The 19,364-nt window shown below is 40.9% G+C and overlaps 1 protein-coding gene across 3 annotated transcripts in view; it reads right to left on the reverse strand.

Annotated features, from left to right (window-relative positions):
* The window catches only part of tcea3 (transcription elongation factor A (SII), 3), a 29,824-nt gene extending 14,711 nt beyond the window's left edge, over positions 1-15,113 (reverse strand). For 2 of the 3 annotated variants that reach the window (XM_078933433.1, XM_078933432.1), the window contains exons 1-4: positions 5,620-7,328; positions 4,954-5,016; positions 4,774-4,879; positions 4,589-4,694 (exon numbers count right to left, since the gene is read on the reverse strand). In XM_078933433.1, the coding sequence (XP_078789559.1) occupies positions 4,589-4,694; positions 4,774-4,879; positions 4,954-5,016; positions 5,620-5,688 (344 nt within the window). In that variant the 5' untranslated portion in view covers positions 5,689-7,328. Of the gene's footprint in view, positions 1-4,588; positions 4,695-4,773; positions 4,880-4,953; positions 5,017-5,619; positions 7,329-14,962 lie in introns of those variants that run through there. The other variant, XM_078933434.1, reaches the window with a different exon arrangement.
* Positions 15,114-19,364: the final 4,251 nt, after the last annotated feature.

Consider the following 19,364-nt stretch of genomic DNA (forward strand, 5'->3'; position numbering starts at 1 on the left):
TCATCACCCCAGAGAAGGCGTCTCCACTTCTCTTGAGTCCAGTGGCCATGCACTTGGTGATATGCTTGGATTTATAGTGGGGCAAAAAAGTATTTAGTCAGCCACCAATTGTGCAAGTTCTACCACTTAAAAAGATGAGAGAGGCCTGTCATTTTCATCATAGGTAGACCTTAACTATGAGAGACTAAATGAGAAAGAAAATCCAGAAAATCATTGTATAATCTTTAAAAAAATTATTTGTAAATTATGATGGAAAATAAGTATTTGGTCTATAACAAATAAGCAATATTTCTGGTTCTCACAGACCTGTAACTTCTTCTGTAATATGATCCTCTGTCCTCCACTGGTTACCTACCGTATATATAAGACACCTGTCCACAACCTCAAACAGTCACACTCCAAACTCCACTATGTCCAAGACCAAAGAGCTGTCTAAGGACACCAGAAACACAATTGTTGACCTGCACCAGGCTGGGAAAACTGAATCAGCAATAGGTAAGCAGCTTGCTGTGAAGAAATCTCGTATGGATTTCCCCCTACTGATGTTTTTTAGGTTGTGTTTTTTGCAGGTTGGCTGTGGCCTCCCCTGAATTGGTCACAGCTACCTGCAATTATCTAATCTAGCTTCCTTATGTAAGGACATTTCGTTCTGTGTTGGATGTTGGAGCGTCTTCTGTGACTTATGTTTGGCCTTTTGATTAAATCCTTGAAACCTTCTAGATCAGGGGTCGGGAACCTTTTTTGCCGAGAGAGCCATAAACGCCATATATTTTTAAATGTAATTTCGAAAGAGCCATACAATAATGTAGTGTCCCTTTCCCACACTGAGGCACGGAGACTTAAACTCTTTTAAGGTTCTTTATTCTGGTTACTGCAGACCGCAACAAACGCCGTACAATTAATTCAGCAACTTCTGAATCTCTCCAGCGAGACGAGAGAGCGCTTCTCCCAACTTTATATTCGCTCCTGCCGCGTCAGCCCTCCCATTTCCCTTATTCGGCCCATAGCTGAACCCCATTGGTCCAAACTCCCTAACAACAGGCTGAGCGACAGAACTGAGAGCCAATCAGATCTCTGCTTGATGCGTTCCAGAACTCCAGAACTTATGACGCGGTCCAACAGCCAAGTTAAACTCAGTCCGCGACAATATTTTTAAAACTAAATATACAAGTGAATGTGTGCATTTGATGTAATTTCAACATTTTAAAGTACAATAAGTCTGTGGATTCTTTTTAATAACATTGTTATGCTGTTTCTAATAACTGATGAGTATTTCTCATGGTAGTTTTGCTGATTGTCTAGTCTGGTTGATACGTGGTGAGTTTCTGCTTCATGCAGACGTTGAGACTTTAAACGTGATCGTAGGTCTGAATGTTCTGTAGATGTGACAAAGACTGCTCACATGCAGACGGGGAGCCAAACATATACTCACACGCCACAGTGAGTGACAGGCAGTGGGTTTTACGTATTTACAAACCCTGCGCGATTCACCTGCTGCCGGTCCCCACAACCCCCTCACCCCCACCCTCTGCTTTCTTCCTCACACATCCCGTCTCCGCAACTGCGCGCTCTTTCTCAGAGACGGGAGCGCGTAGTTTTAGCCACGGCAATTCACACAGGTTTTCAGCTGGCACAAACTCTGTGAAATAATAGATAATAGTAAACTGAAAGTGCTGGCGCAGATTTCTCTCTCTAAGCACCGCTACTACTGCGCGCCTCTGGCATCGCATCGCGCCGAGGACTGGTCTAATGAAAAAAAAAAAAGTATAATTAAAGATTTGTCTGCGAGCCACATGTGACCATCAAAAGAGCCATATATGGCTCGCGAGCCATAGGTTCCCGACCCCTGTTCTAGATGGATTCGAGTATTCCTGCTCCCGGGTTTATCCTCCCTAACCAACCGTAACAAAATCAACTGTGGGAGCCATTATTAGTTAATGGAAGACAAACAAGACCACTGATAATCTCCCTCCATCTGGGGCTCCCCTTAAGATCTCACCCCGATGGGGTCAAAATGATCACAAGAACGGTGAGCAAACATCCCAGAACCACTACCATCTAGTGAATGACCTGCAGAGAGCTGGGACCAAAGCAACAAAGGCTACCATCAGTAACACACTACGCCACCAGGGACTCAAACCCTGCACTGTCAGACGTGTCCCCCTGCTAAAGCCAGTACATGTGCAGGACCATCTAAAGTTTGCTAGAGAGCATTTGGATGATCCAGAAGAGGATTGGGAGAATGTCCTATGGTGAGATGAAACCAAAATAGAACATTTTGGTAAGAACTCTAATCGTGTTTGGAGGAGAAAGAAAGCTGCATTTCATCCAAAGAAAACCATACCTACTGTAAAGCATGGGGGTGGAAACATCATGCTCTGGGGCTGTTTTTAAGCAAAGGGACCAGGACGACTGAAGATTAAACATGTTTGGGTCTTTCAGCGTGACAACAATCCCAAGCACACTGTCTGGGTAATGAAGGAGTGGATTTATAAGTATTTAAAGGTCCTGGAATAGTTTAGCCAGTCTCCAGATATCAATCCCATATCTTTGGAGGGAGTTGAAAGTCTGTGTTGCCCAGCAACAGCCCCAAAACATCACGGCTCTAGAGGAGAACTGCAAGGAGGAATGGGCCAAAATACCAGTAACAGTTTATGAAAACTTTGTAAAGACTTACAGAAAATGTTTGACTGCTGTCATTGCCAACAAAGGCTATAAAACAAAGTATTGAGTTGAACTCTTGTTAATAACCAGATACTTATTTTCCACCAAAATGTACAAATAAATTCCTTAAAATCCGACAATGTGCTTTTCATATTTGAGGTTTATCTATGAACTTGCACAATTGGTGGCTGATCAAATGCCTTCTTGCCCCACTGTGGCTGCTCGGCCATAGAAACCCATTCCATGAAGCTCTCTGTGTGCTGTAGTTTGGCTAATCTGAAGATCACATGGAGTTTGAAGATCTGTAGCAACTGACTGGGCAGAAAGTCGGCGATCTCTTTACACTATGTGCTTCAGCATACGCTGACCCCTCTCTGACTACCACTTCACGGCTGAGATGCTTTTGTTCCCAAAGTATTCCATGTTGTTTTGAAAGAGCTGACAGTTGACCATATAATATTTAGGAGCGAGGACATTACACGACTGGATTCATTGCACAGATGACATCCTATGACAGTTTCACGCTGGAATTCACTGAACTCCTGAGAGCGGCCCACTCCTTCAGAAATGTTTGTGAAAACAGTCTGCCTGCCTGAGGGCCTGATTTTATACCAAGTGATTATGACACCTGATTCTGATCATTTGGAAGACTAAGCGAATACTTTCGGTAATATAGTGTATAAAAAAGGAGTTCCTGATTTGACATCTGCTAATAAAGAGGCCTTCTCTGTTGAGGCAGTCTTATCAGCGCAGGCCAAGGATACAGCTGCAGAGTTTTTCCCATTTCACAAGTGTTGATCACAAGTTACAGAAATTACAGAATAAGATTTCTGGTTCGTTCTTTGTTTTGTTTTAGGCTTGATTGAGTCATATTAACGCTATTATTCCTTATTTTTTCTCTTAAGAAAAAAATTTCAAAGTTAATTTGACTATTTGTTCTTTCACCATATTTCCTTTTAATTCATAGTAAAATATACTTTAAGGTACATTTTCCAGTTTCCATTGAGAAATACTTCTGCAACGGAAAAAAGAAAGTAACTTCAAAGTAACTTTAAGTCTCAATCCTGGAACAGTACTAAGTAAGTACTAAGTAAGTAATCAGTAATGTTTTACAGTTTAGAGATAATTTGATATTATACATGAACAGGAAGAACATTGAATAAGATTTGTATCTGAATAGACCCATGTGATGTTTTTATTTTACATTTTTCGCTCTTAGTAGTCTGGAGCCGTTCAGAGCTTTTTTTCTACTTTACAATTTGCTCAATCCTCTTTAAACTGTTTTTTTTTTTTTGTGGCAATGCTTGATATCCATCTTTTTAGTATGACTCCTAGCTTCTACTTTTTACAGATCTATTTTTGATTATTTTAAAAAAACTCAGTGGTAAATGTAGTCGTTTTTTTTTAACTGCACAAATCACTAAAAATGAGATCAAACCATCTTATGGTTATATAACTAAATTCAAACATTTTGAGACGACGTAAATATGTATAAAATCCACAAACAAAGAAAAGATAAAGTCAGAACAACGTAAAACTTGTTTAAAACAACAGACAAAACTCCAAGCAAATTTCCAAGAATTTATTCCAAGAAGTTTCACAAATGTAACTATTGTTATGTATGTTTTGAACCAGAAAAAAAATAACTATTTGAAAATTTCACTTGAAGAAAGATATTGTGGTCTGAGTCAACCCTGTCATTGTAAACAGCCAATGAGATTGACAAAAATCGCCAGAGACCACTGAGGGTTAAGAATTTTAACAAGTAGAAGCAACACTTTTCTATAAAAGTATTCTGTAAGGTCTGTCACTCAGCCCTTTTAGTTGAAGTATGAAGTGCTTGGAACTTTTTCATCCTTCTGTCACTGATTGATCATATCAGCGGAACTCAACTGTCAGCAGATGTTCCAGCAGAAATACTAACCTGCCTTGTGTCTCGGGGGAGAGGCTGTTGGATCCTGAAGACTTTTTGCTGGAGTCCAAACCATTCTCCACTTCAGAAGATTTTTCAGACTGAGTTGGACCAGAGTCTGTGAGGAGAACATCAGCCAACAGTTAAACACGGCACAAACAAAGCTCTGCTGCTCCGAGAGCCAACAATCTGAGTACCCAAGAGTCTCTTCCAATCTTTAATGAGGAGTTTGGCCAAAGAAATGACTTCTTCATCCGTGCAGTGCTTCCTGATGCTGTTCACAGACATTCCAATTCTTGTTTCCTGCAACACATCAATTTAGAGCTTTGATTCTCCCAAACTGAAGCAGGGGGAAACACATTTCCTCCTGTGCTCACCTGGAGAAGCTTCAGTGTCATTTTAAGGCTCCTCAGCTCCTTCAGAAGGTCCAGTGCTCCTTCCTGCGCACAGTGTTGACAAAGATTTGTTAAGAGGGGATTAGTTTGTGTCTTTGTTTCAACTCATGAAATAACAATTTCATAACAACCAATAGAATTTCTTGGGGGGAAAAAACGTTAACTTGTGTTTTGTTGCGTTCAAATCAAACTGTAAAACATCAGTGCACAGATTCCACTTGCTTTTACCAGAATGCAAAGGTCAGAAGTTGCTGTGGCCCCTCGTTTGCAGCAGATGCGCCAAGCAAAACCCTGTCCTGTTTCCAGGGGCAGACACATATTTCGCTCGAGCGAGCCGCATTGTTGTTTACTTTCTTGTGCACGTTTTAGAATACGCACAACTGCGCAGATTACTTTTTTTTTTTTTGCAGAAAAACTGCTTCAAATGGAAGAGATTGCTGCATGCTGGAAATGCACTGAGAGACCAACTCTGTTGACCAACACCTGTTGATCGTCCGTTACGGGGCAGCTGGCACGTTGCTGAGCTGGAGTTTGCGCGCGCCACGAGCGCATTAAAGTTAAATTCCAGCTTCGAGGAACGCGTTCTCGCGCGGCCTTCGGCGCAGCACGCGGGGACGGCGGGACCACCTGTCAAAAGTCCAGTCTCACCGTGCTATTTCTAGACACCATCTTGTCCAGCTTTTTTGCGATTCGAACGAGATCTTCCTCTGGAGTCATCGCTGCCTTTAGAAGACCATGAAGAACCAGGCAGAGGTGTCGGACAACAAATCCTCAACAAAACCAAAAAAAAAAAAAAAATACTGGGGAGGTTTGGATCCACGGCAGGTCTGGCGTTACGCACGGCACCCTTCATTCAGCGCAGGGGCGTGTCCTGCCGCGCTGTCCCAGTTGACAGGCAGGACATATGACAACTAAATTTAGACGTGGAAGAAAGTCAGCGCAGATATCAAGGTGAATCCTGGTGAACCAGGCAGATAGTTTGATTGTTAAAATTGAGAAGAAGAAGAAGAAGAAGAAGAAAAAACGTTAAATTTTCTAACATGACACAGGGGGTTTGGATGTTTTGTTTGCGTAAACAGATCACCAGAAGACTTATGCGTTAAATCTTAAACGGGGTCACTGTGTAATGATTAAACTAGATGAATGTGAGGCTGGGCGTAGCCTGGACTCCCACTATTTATTTGCACCACAGACAGAGCGAACTGCTGTGCCAAAGAGCGCGCGGACTGCCCACTAGCTATCTGTCTGTCTGTCTGTCTGTCTGTCTGTCTGTCTGTCTGTCTGTCTGACTGTCTGTCTGTCTACCTGCCTGCCTATCTGTCAAACTCATAAAAAACCATACACGAGGTGAATGGCAGTTTATCCAAGAAAAAACAGAAGGAAAATATTTTTTTGTTTTACTTCCACCAGGTGGTGCTGTCGTGTCAATCATCTGGTGAGTGTTGAGTGAAATAAGTTCAGGGCCACTCCGATTGCACAAACACGCTTTCACCGGTAGAGGGCAGCAGCAGACTTGAGTCTATTCCTACTGACTGGATGAAATGGATGAAAATTTTTGTTTTTTAATGTTTTTTATTTAACACCGAAAATGATATAGCGGGTATAGATGAAAAGGATGGATGGTTATAAGTGTTTTTTTTATTTTCTACTGATAAGGAAAACACAAAACCTTTTGGTCCAGGATCTGCCATTTGTTATACATTTTAATCTATAATATTGAAATTGTTATACATATAAACCCAATTTAAATGCTTTTGTGTTTACTGAAGAAAAGAGCTACTTGAATAAAAGCTACAAAAAGTTATATTTAGGGAAAATACGAATGCATTACTTATTAAGTCAGGACTTTTGAAATTTTAAGATTTACAGCAGGGGTGTCCAAGCGTTCTGCAAAGAGAGCCAGATTTGATAAGGTGAAATAAGGGCCAACCATTTAGTCAGCATTTTTTAAACACTTATGTTTGTTTTTGTTTTGTTTTTTTGTTTTTTGCCTTTTGGCATTTCCCTGCAGCAAGTCAGCTTTCCCTGATTTGCACAGGTGGTTTGGTATAGATTTTTACACCGGATGCCGTTCCTGACACAACCATTTTCTCTGGGCTGGTGACCAACACAGGGAGACCCAGACTTGGGCCCCCTTGTGGCTACATAGTTGTGCAGTTGTGCAAAGGGTCTTGCCCAAGAACCCTCACTGGATGAAGCTCATTGCACAATCTTTGAGCTCTTATAACAACATAAAATGCAAAAGATAAAATAAATGATATATACTATATATCGGGCCTTGAGTTTGACACATGTGCCTTAGACCTTCCTTCTCGGTAAGGAAAAACAACACAAAAAAAAACAGATTCTAGAAAGAAAAAAAAGAAGAACCCTCAGGGGTGTCCACATGAAGGAGAGATCCTCTCCCAGGACAGACAGGCAATGTACCAGATCTCTTAGAGCAGAATTAGCTTATCTAGCTCTACAAGGACATGTTTAAACAGTCCAGTAGATGGGCTTCATCCAGACGAGTTGGGGGACGGTTGGGGGCGCGAGACGAGCCAGAGGCGAGGTCCACAGCCAAGTAGGAGCAAGAGAAGAGGAAGAACACGGTCAGATACAGGAGCACAGTATTCTGTTATAACTAACAGTTGTGTTTTACAAATGTGGTTTTAAATCTTCTTTGGTGCGCTGATTATTTTCAACGTGTTTTGGAGCCCTCTAAACTTTATTGAAGATTGCACTTGAAGAGACAAAGGATACATGTTACCATGCACACACTTCGTTGTATCGTTTGAAAGATTTTGCATACATCTTAAGTCACAAGTTGCATCATCAGTTTGTGTTGAAATTTTGATTTTGCGAATTTTGATTTTGGTGAAATAAATACTTTTTATTATTATATTTTTAAGTATTTTACAATAATAATGCAATGCTATGCATACTTGATTCTATCGATCCTTTGCTTTCAGTTTCACGCTCTTAAGTATCAATAAACCTGCTGACAATATTCGACGGTTTCCAGAGTCGTGATTTGACAAAGGTGTTCAAAAGCTCCTGCATTGCACATGCATGAAATAGCGCGGTGCCAGACAGCTTACAAAAGGTATTTCTTTGTACTTCAGAAAATCACTAGGGGAGATAGGAATTTAAGTTTCAAGTTGCTACTACTTTAAAGCAAAATGTTTTAATTTTTCATTCATTCATTTTCTATTCCGTTTTTCCCTTTCGGGGTCACGGGGCTGCCGGAGCCTATCCCGGCCACTTGTGGGCGAAGGCAGAAGACACCCTGGACAGGTCGCCAGTCTGTCGCAGATGTTTTAATTTTGTTGGGGTAAAAGTTTGGAATTCCCAACAAAGTGACTTAAAAAGTTTTTCAAATGAAACTGCTTGCGGTGACAAGTGTTAAAGGCCATGTAGATTGTCTCTTTTTTTCAATTTTTCCTTTAAGCTTTGATATAGGAGCAGAATTAAAAAAAAAAAAGAGTTTTTACTGTTCCTTTCCAGTCATGAAAACGTGTGGACTTATGTTGTATTGAACACGTTAATGTATTGTGTTACTCTTCATGAACGAAACAAACCCAACAAAACTGAGAACTCTAAAAGTTCCACTCCAATCACCTTTTTATTGATTTGAAAATCATTCCCAGTAGTCTATTAATTATGTTTATGCTGTTTTTTTTGTCAAAAAAAACAATAACCTTCTAGTAGGACATAGTTGCAACGTAGCGGCAGTAGTTCATTATAAATTCACCTCAGAATTGTGAGTGAGACTGTTGGTTTGGATTAAGCCCGCCCCATCTTTCTGACACCCATCTGTTCATACTCTCTCCTGCTAGCTTACAGTCCCTCACAACCCCTACCCAACATTAGTGCTGCAACAAAATAGCGAGCTAAATCAGACCTATTCAGCCTTACAGCTTTGACTCAGGTGCAAGTCCAGAAAACGAAGGCCAACGAAGACATATCTGGATCTGTTGGTCTACAAGTGAATGCCCCAGAAAAGAGAGGAGGAGGGAGCTTGTGGCTTGCCGTTGTAGGTCCTACGTCACATCTATGATCTTTTGTACAATAAGTTGAATCTATATTTAAGCTGGTTGCCTCCGCACCAGGCCGCCAGCACCCGGACCTGCTCCCTGTATGCTTCTTTCTTATCGTCTTCAATCAACCCAACTGTGGTTGTATCATCTGCTAATTTGATGAGTCATGGATGGAAACACAATCATGGTTTTATAATGTGTATAGTATCAGTGTCATTGCTACAGAACAATATAGACCCAGACACTGAAACCCGGAAGGAGACACAGGTTAGAGCTGGCGTGATTAGAAAAATGGATTTAATGTTCAGATCCAGAATAAGGTGAGTATGAGGGACAGCAGACTCCGAGGGGTCCCACGACGAGGGTGAACGGTTCCTGTAGACTCGTGGCGTCACTGGTGCCTTCGTTCGTGGATTCCGACAAACAGCAGGTTCAGCTGAGGCTCGTGGTGGAGAGGGGGATCGGCAGAGGCTCGTGGTTTGACCGGGTGAAGCAGACAGAGCAGGGTTCCAGAATAAATGCAGGTTCAGGCGACCACTCGTGGCTGTGGATTCCTGGAGAGGTAAGAACAAGATTTTAGGTGCGGGCTTGGGACAATAAGCAAAAACGTGACAACCAAACTATGCACCATCAGGGGCAACGAACTGGTGAAGAATACTGGTCCTGGACCTCCTTATGAAGGTAGACGGGTGATGAGGTAAGTGGTCGCAGCTGTGTCACATCAGGAGCCAAGCAGAGAGGGGAGGGGGAGGAGACTGACAGGGGCACCATCACAATCAGACTCAAATTTAAATATGATTTTCGCGTATTTTCCGGTTCTTGAAGGATGAAAATTCAGCTCTGGACTCAGGATGTTCAGATTTAAGATGGTGGTGCAGCAAAGTGTGTGGTTCCTGAAACTTTTTGGACAAGAGGTTCGTCTGAGAAACATGTGGCCATCACATTAATTTATTCCATAAATGCAGCTTAAAATGTAACTGCGCTCAATGAAAGTCTTGTAGAAACACTTGGACATTTTTTGAAGGTTTTCCAGGCTTCTAATACAAACACGTTTCTTTTCTTAAGTAAATAAAAAAATGAAAAAGGTAATGTTCAAAAGAAAAAGTTCAAACAATTTTGTTTTCCTCTTTAACATTTTGTAAGAACTGGCTTCGGTTTAATTTCTGACATACAAATTGTTGAGACTTTCAAATCCAAGCCAGGAGAGGGACAGTAAACGATGCAGAAATACACCATTTTTCCCGCGGATCCCCTGACTCAGTCCTGACTGGAGCACCAGTTCGTGCTGCTCACAATAGCTCAACAGCTTCTCCAGTTCAATACACATTTTTGGAATTAATCTGCTACGTAAAAAGTCCTTGGTGTCCCTTTAAAAGGTGTTTGTATTTAACTACTGACACATTTGTAACCCTTGTGCTATCCTAGGCACTTTAACATTGGGAGTGGGTCATCTAGACCCACTAGACAGTGCTCTGAACCTTTTTTCTCCAATGATTTGTGATCCTCACTGGTGTCCATGGATTACATGAAATCTTTCCACCTTTATCCACCTTTGTCATGGTAGGGGGAACGCGTCAATGTAAGGGTGGGGTCATCTAAGATAGCACAAGGGCTAAAAAAGTTGATCGACTGTTTGATAAAGATGTTTTTAACAGACATGTTGGTTCCCTCCCACAACCCACCAGGCACTGAAGATGAATTTAGTTCAGATGGTAGAGACACCCTAAATTTTCAAATGTAACTGGAAGCATTTTAAAATTGATCCGATGTTGGTGAGATGACTCTCAATCTGTTACAAAAATATTAAATACCAGAGAAAAACATGGAAACATGGAACATAAAATCCTTTAAAATGAATACAGCCTGTTGATAAACAGAAGCTGTGACTGTGTGTCTACATTGCAGGGATTTCAAGATAACTGTGTTAATGACCACAGGTGAAAGTACAGACTTAAAGCTTGTCTCGAGCAAAGCATATGACCTCTGTGCACGGCTATTACACAACAGACTATGAGCCCCACCTACCCCTGTCTGGGAGGTAGACAGTGCTGGAAAACATGGGATGTGGGACAGATCACTGAGGTAAGAGAGGAAGCAGGCTAAAAAGAAGAACCAGTGATCAAGGTCAGCTTACAACATCCCTTAACTCCATGTAGTAAACCTCCATGCCCCACAAGCGCCCCTGCAGCAGCTTATGACCTCTGAACCAGATCAGACACTCAAACCGGACAACCTGTTGAGTCTGATAGTTGAATAGATACTTTATTCAACCCTGAAGGGAAATAACACTTAAACTGTGACTCAAAATTTGAATTTTTCTGTTTGGACCAGGATAAAGACTTTACTTCCAGGATTATTCCAACTGATTTACAACATTTTACTGGTGCTTAAAAGATATTCTCTTATGATTCCATAACTCCTCAGCAGTTTAACAGAAATGTGCAATATCACACACAGAAATCCACATATTAACAAAGGTCACAATCTCAGAGGAACTTGTACATTAGGATTCCTGATCCTCCATGACAGGGCGGCCCCTGAGTACCACAGCAAGGATAACAGAAGATAGATCAACTGATCACAGTCAACTGTCAGCTCTATCAGAACAAAATGGAAGAGTTTGGGAACAACAGCAACTCAACCACAAATTGTGAATGGAGAGGGGTCAGCAGATGCTGAAACGCATACTCCAAAGAGGTCGCTGACTTTCTGCACAGTCAAAGTTCCAAACTTCATGTGATCTTCAGATTAGCCCAAGTACAGTTCGCAGAGAGCTTCATGGAATGAGTTTTTATGGCTGAGCAGCTACAGTCAAGCCACGTAACACCAACAGCTGGGCAGACAGATGAGAACTGAAGGCCTCTTGTGTTGGACATATTTTATTTTAACAATAGGGGTTATTAATCTTCTGACAAACCAAAGGTATGTCTGAATAAACCCCTTTTGTAATCGAGGCTAAACTTTATTCATTTGAATCATATATGAAAATCTTTGGTGTTGGACCAGATGGAAAATGAAAGGAGGGAAGAAGAGAGAGGGACGTTAGAGAGAGGGGGGATAGGAGGGTGATCATAGGAGGGTGGGGGTGGGGGGTTAAGACTATAAAGCGGCATAAAGCAACAAGTTACTGGATGTTTATCATTACGGTAAGGTTGAGAAGTAATACAAATCTCAAAGGCCTGTCCACACACACACTCAAATGTTATAAACACCCCTGTTAGCTGCAAAATGTCCAAATGTCAACATGTATACAGATAATGTTCACACACACATACTTATACCTTCAAACCAACTAGTGTGAAATTATATTTCATTCAACACGCAAACTATTAGTGCAAAGGTGAGCTAACACCTGTGCTCAGGTGAGTGTTTATGTTCTTCTAAAATGGATGGTGGAATGTGAAAAGAAGGAGGGGGAGTGACCAGCCATCCCCACACCCAGACCCCCGCCACAGATAGTGAAATCTCAATATTAGACACAAATTGAATCAAGTTATTCCTACTATCAGCCCAGAACAGGCTGAAGCAGTAGAAATGAAGGCATCCAAAGAAACCTCTGTAACATTAGACTGCTTCACTGCTGAGGATCAAGTGGAAATAAGAACAGTTATTACATCCTGCAAAACCTCAACTGGTCTCTTAGACACAATACCCACTAAGCTTTTTAAAGAAGCCTTCCCCCTAATTAATAAATCCACATGAACTATAATAAATACCTCTCTGGAAACAGGTTATATGCCACAGTCTTTTAAATATGTAGTTGTTAAGCCTCTTCTGAAAAATCCCAGTTTAGATCCTGGCAATCTGGCCAACTATAGACCAATTTCAAACCTTCCCTTTATTTCTAAAATCCTAAAAAGATTTGTAGTTAGGCAGCTTTACTGCTACCTACAGGACAACAGCTACTTTTAAGATTTTCAGTCAGGATTCAGACCACACCACAGCACTGAAACTGCACTAGTTAGAGTTTCTAATGACTTATTACTGGCCTCAGAAAAGGGACTACTTTCTATTCTGGTCCTGTTAGACCTCAGTGCAGCCTTTGACACTATCGATTACAGTATTTTACTCCAAAAATTAGAGGATGAGATAAGAGGATTTTCCCTCTAGTGGTTTGAATCCTATTTATCCGATAGGCATCAGTTTGTTAATGTAAATGGACAGTCCTCTCAGTGCACTCAAGTTAGCTACGGAGTCCCACAGGGCTCAGTTCTAGGGCCCATCCTGTTTATGCTTTATGTGCTACGCTTAGGAAACATAATCAGGAAACACAGCACAGATTTTCACTGTTATGCGGATGATACGCAGTTGTATGTATCCATTAAACCTGAACAGAGTGACCATGTGGAGAAATTTAATGCCTGCATCAGAGCATCCAGACATGGATGACAATAATGACCTTGTCCTAAACCCAGAGAAAACTGAGGTCATTATAGTAGGTCCTAAAAACCTGAAAGATGCTCTGTCTGTTCAGATAGTCTCCCTGGATGGCATAAATATAGCTTCCAATTTCACAGTTAGAAATGTAGGTGTTTTATTTGACCAGGATGTTTAATTTAAGGCTCATATATCAGAGGCTTGTAAAACTGTATTTTTTTCTTCTGCGCAATACAGCTAAGATCACAAAATAAGCTTTCTAAGAGTGATGCTGAAAAACTCATCCATACGTTTGTTACGTCGAGGCTGGATTACTGTAACTCTTTGTTAGCAGTGTTCCCTAAAAGTTAATTAAAAAGCCTTCACCTTGTTCAAAATGCAACAGCAAGGTTGTTAGCAGGAACTGGCAGAAGAGATCACATCACTCCTGTGTTAGCTTCAATTCACTGGCTCCCAGTTGAATCTAGAATCAAGTTCAAAATCCTCCTGTTAACCTACAAGGCCTTACATAGTATGGTCCCGTCCTATATCAAAGACCTCTTACTGCCTTACCACCCAAATAGAACACTTGGCTCATAAAATGCAGGACTGCTTGTGGTTCCTAGAATTAGTAAAAGTACAGTTGGAGGTAGAGCGTTTAGCCACCAAGCCCCTGTTTTATGGAATAAACTCCCAGCTTATGTAAGAGAGGCCGACACTGTTTCTACATTCAAAGTTAGACGTTCCTCTTTGGACAGGCTTATTGTTGGACTAGCTAGTAATCAGATAATATTTAACTTACTGTCAATATGTTTAAATTAAACTTCATAACAATAGCAATTAATTGTTGATGGGCTGCTAGAAGTTAAAAGCTGGGGAAAGCATGGTGCACTGGGGTTCCGTCCTCTATTCACATCTACTTCTCCTCTCCTCTATTCTTAATCGTGTATTTATCATTTAGTTCTCCATGCCTCTGTTTGGTGCAGTGCAATTCATGTGTTGTCCCTCTTTCCCACCCCTCTCTGGGGAGGAGTGGAGTGGGAGGGTCTAAGGGCAGGGATGCCCAGTTTAGCTTGGTCTTTTTAGTTTAGATTAGCAATTACAGTACCTATTGTATTACATGACAGATTTTAGGTTCTTATACAATTACTGGTATGAAACCCACTGAGAGAACTATTGTTGTAATATTGGTCTATATAAATACAATTTAATAGAATTGAATTGAATACAAAAGCAGATACTGAAATAAAACAGAGCAATAGAAAGCTGGCACAAGTCCAGGAGTAAATCTTAGGCCTTTTTCAGTTTTTCATAGACTCCTTTTGTATCACTGGTGAGTGTTTGTTTAACCCCGAGCCAGAACCATGCTGAGATGGTATTTCAGACAGGTTAGACAGATGAGACAGTAAAGCAGAGGGCAGGTGCAGGTTGGTATGTAGGTACAAAAAGGGACAGGAGGGTGTGGCTGGCAGAGCAGAGAGGGTCATTACAAACAAAGGAGGAGGAGTTGCATTACGCTCCTGTTTTAGGCAGGCAACATGACTATAGAGGTATTTTTGCTTTTTGGAGCCAAAGAGCTTGGCATTTAGAAAAAAGTGAAAAAACAAAATACTCACGCTTGGCTTGACTCCTTGAGCATATACCAAAGTCAGTTTCAACCATTTAAAAGCAAAACCAAAGGGCTCTTTTCTTGTTTCCTCATGGAAAATGAAAGACTTGCTGAGAGAGGATTTTTCTTTCCTGTCGAAAACCGATTAGATTGGCACTACAGATTCTTCAGTGTTGTTTTCTCTGCACCCCTATCAGATTTATGGCTCTCAGACGTACACAGTTACGTAACTGCATAGCTTACATACCCCTGAGCTCCAGTGAAGTTATGCGTAAAGTTGCTGCTGCTGCTGGGGGCATATTTGAGAGACATTATTGGCCTCCAGGATTTGGATACATCAAGTGCTGTCTTGAAATGCTGCACCATATTCAGGTGTGCTGTTTTGGTCAAGCAGGCCAGCAAAGGGATCCCTGCTTCTCATTTAGTCTTTTTTATGAACCAGATTCACCAGAAAGAATTTTTCTTTCCGTGGACCTCACCCTGCTCTGCTGTAACTTGACAGTCCCAGAACAAAGTCGCTAGACTCGGACAATCATGGTCGTTTTTTTGATGAATCGGATGAGTAAATGAGTGATTTCATTTTGTTGTCCATTTTTTTCTGGCTCATGGGCGTCTGCAGTTTAATCCAACCAGCCTTGTGTGGTTTGTCTGTTATTAATGACCACTGTGTGATGTCAGTACTCACAAAAAGAGTCAGCTGAAAAAGTAGGACCACCCAAAGACTTCTTTGTACCTTCAGCTGGGTCTAAATGTCTATTTACTGCCACACACACCAAACCCGCCACATCCAGAACTGTCTGTGGTGCCACAGCTTTTGGCTACATTTGACCAAAGTAAGTGGTGGTGCTTTTTATACGCAATCCAACAAAAAAAAGGCAAATGAAAAACCAAATTCAGTCTGAATTACGCCCCAAGCAGGAGATGTTTAACCCCATTTTAAAAACAAAAGTACCATTTTTGTGTGTCACCCAAACTGCAGACTATCACAGGCGGGACGCGAAAAGTGTGGCTCAGAGCACCAGAGTCAAAGGCAATAGGTACTTTAAAATGCAAAATGTGATGAGAGAATGCAAGCTGTGAAATAACTCCTCTCAGCTGTCTGTCATCGGAACGTTAAAGTCTTCCTCCAGGCTGAGATTTTAATTTCACTTCATGGAGCCCTTTGATGTGTTTGAGCGTTTGCTTCATGCCAATGAATAAAGCATCAAATTTCTATAAATGTTTCACTATGAATCTGCAGTTTTCCAACAGAAACATTTCTTAGCTCAAACCCATCAGATGAAACTCTGGTAATTGTCAAAGCACAGCTCGCAGGTTAACGGCTAAAATGTGTTAGTGTGTAAATCCCCTCTTAGTCTGATTTCCTTTTCAACTGCTCACTAATCCACAGAGTGCACTATAGTTCAAAACCAGAGACACCTTTCCCCTCCTGAGCTTGCAGCTTCTCCATGGCTCTAATTAAAGAGACGTTATACGCAGTGGTTTACAGTTAACTAGTACCTTCACCCACAGCCATGTCTGTGCTTTAGCTTAAAATGAAGACTTCTCGTGGGAATGGCGAGAACGCTCAAGGTAGCTCGCAAACATCTCTTATGGACATCATTTATCATTTCTACAGTAATGCAACTTGCACTTAGGGTTTATTTAAATACAAAAATACCATTTTTTTCAGAAATAATCCCTAACACTTCAACTCTTTTCCCATCAGCCCCCACAGCTTTCTGTGTTTTATGATGAACTTCACACAAAAATAGATTCAGTCATGTTTCAAACTCACCACCTTAAAAGAAACGCTTCACTTTGATCGAAGCCGATGTTTGAGGACAACAACACCTTGTGAAAAAAATGTATGTGTGTAGTACCACCGGTCCATCAGTTCACTAATTCACTATTTGACAGCTATCCAAACATCCTTCAGCTTTGGATGTTGCAACGTTGAATCAGATTCTTCGGCACCACATCATTTGTGAAAATCCTGATGGAAAAGAAAATTATGTACCTTTTGTGAACCTTTATGCCAACTGGATAAACTTTGGTTGAGCAACTGTATGCAGACATGAGTGGAGATGTGTGCATCTCATTCTGAAACAACTCTTGAAGCTTCCTGAAATGTTTCCTTGTTTTTAAATGACTCTTTTGAGGACTCAGAGAAGAACAAATTAAGAGGACGAAAGAAAACAAAAAGATTATGAGGAAAAGCAAACTCATCCAATCAATTCATTAATGTTGCAGTCTCTACAGAGCTGAAGAAACTAGGTTACTGTTACATCATTATATGGCTGAGTGACAAAGGTCAGGGTTGGCCTTGATACACCTCATCACTCTTCTGCAACTCTACCTGCACTGAGATACCTTCAATCATGTGTTACTGTCCAACACTGTCCTTCAACATTAAAAAATACATTTAGAAAATATATATATTTATATAATTTATAAATCAATATAAAGAAAATATTTAAAAAGTTACAATTTCTGGACGCAAGTTTAGATTCTGCTTTTATTTTGAACGTTGCCTCTTGCCATCTGTTTAAAAAATGAGCAGCTCAAGTCAGTAACACTTCCAAAAAACATGTTTTGATTATTAAATCGTTTATCCCTAAACGGTGACCCTATCTCAAATAAAGTAATAAATCACGATGTCTCTAACAGTAGAGACAGAGGTGATGTTCGATTCTTTGTTTGATCAGACCAGATTTTGCTTTTCTTTGTGGGTGTTAAAGCCACTCTAAAGTTATTCAGAAGAAAACATTTCATGTAGTGCTAGCATCAGATGTTTAGGTTTCTTTTAAAGTAATGTTTGCCTAACCTCACAATAATGAACACATGTTTAAATTATTGCAGCTTTGATTGTTCCTAGTGCAAAAATGAAGTCTGTCTCTTATTTGGAGTGACAGTTATTTTTTTCATAAGTATTGTCATATTTCCACTCAAAGAAAAAGAAACAGACATATTAAACTTAAAAATGAGCTAATGATCAAATAAGTGTTAGACACAACGCATGGATTTACAGTATTGGATAAAACTGTCTTTTTATTTTAACTTGTCCTGTCCAACAGCTGAGCGAACAGATCAGAGCTGAAGGCCTCTTGTGTTGGACAGATTTACATGTTACAACAGGGGTTATGAATCTTCTGACATACAATGTGTATATTTGTATAAACCCCTTTTGCATTTGAGGCTAAACTTTATTTATATTGATCATATTTGTATACATTTTATTGTTGGATCAGATGAAAACATGTCAACACGTGCACAGTACAAATACAGCTCACACGCACATACTTATGCAATCAAACACATGTGAAGCGTATATTATTCGCTTACTATTTGTGCAAAGGTGAGCTGATACCTGTACACAGGTGAGTGTTTGTGTTCTACTGCGATGGAATGATGATGGAGGGATGATGAATGGATGATGGAGGGAGCAGTGGCAGCTGTGGCCCCCAGACACCTGCGCAGAAAAGCAGATCAAGGAAATCTGCCAGCCAGGTAACCCAACATCAGCCATCCAGTACAGGGGCCCGCCACAGGGGCCCTCAGAGCCAGAGAACAACTCTCAGGTACAAACCAGAGTCTGGGGCTGGGAGGGCTTGTTGTAGATTTACTTTACATTTATTTTTCCTGTCATTTCTAGTTCTTACTGTACTGAGGGCATTTGTGTAGGAACAGATATAGTGGTGGACAACCGGGGAGGACACTTAAAGAGGACGGACTCTGAGGTAGCAGAAAGTAATGAGCTAAGATTGAGTGTCAAAGCTACAGTTAGAGTTAAAAGAGACTCCTGGCTTCTTGGTCATGGCATGCATGTTCAGACATAATTTCAGTCATTCCCTTTAACCGCATCCATCACCCCATTTGGACGGTGCAGTTACAAAAGACTATGTGGTAGGAATGGACTTTTTGATCCAAACTGATCATAAGCCTCTCATTTCCCTACTTAGCAGCAGAGCTCTTGTTGACTTTCCAGCTCGTATTCTAAGATTTACAGTAGGATACGACTACTCCGTTTCATATAAAAAACCAAACCAGTTCCAGGAAAGAACTTAACCATGGCAGATACACTGTCCAGGGCACCCATCCAAGCTCCACCCACAATACATGATAAGCACTTGGAAGAAAATGTGTGTGTGTGTTTTAATCAGATTTTGCAACAGTTGCCAGCATCCAGTGACGTGCAGTCAGGAGAGGCAGGTGAGGCACAGCCTCACCTGTCATTATGGGAAGAAAAGAGAAAAAATAAATTCAATTATTATATTTAATCAGTAAGTTGTGCTTTGCGGTCATTTTCCATTTAAATGTACCATTTTTGGGTGTTTTTTCTTTTCAAAATCGCTGAATTTCCGCATTTGCCGTTCAGATACTAAGTGACCTGCGATGAGGCATCAGCCCGCTGAGCCTCACCTTGGATT

Source organism: Oryzias latipes, chromosome 16 (assembly GCF_053564925.1).
Source record: "Oryzias latipes strain Hd-rR chromosome 16, Olatipes_Hd-rR_3.1".
NCBI lineage: Eukaryota > Metazoa > Chordata > Actinopteri > Beloniformes > Adrianichthyidae > Oryzias > Oryzias latipes.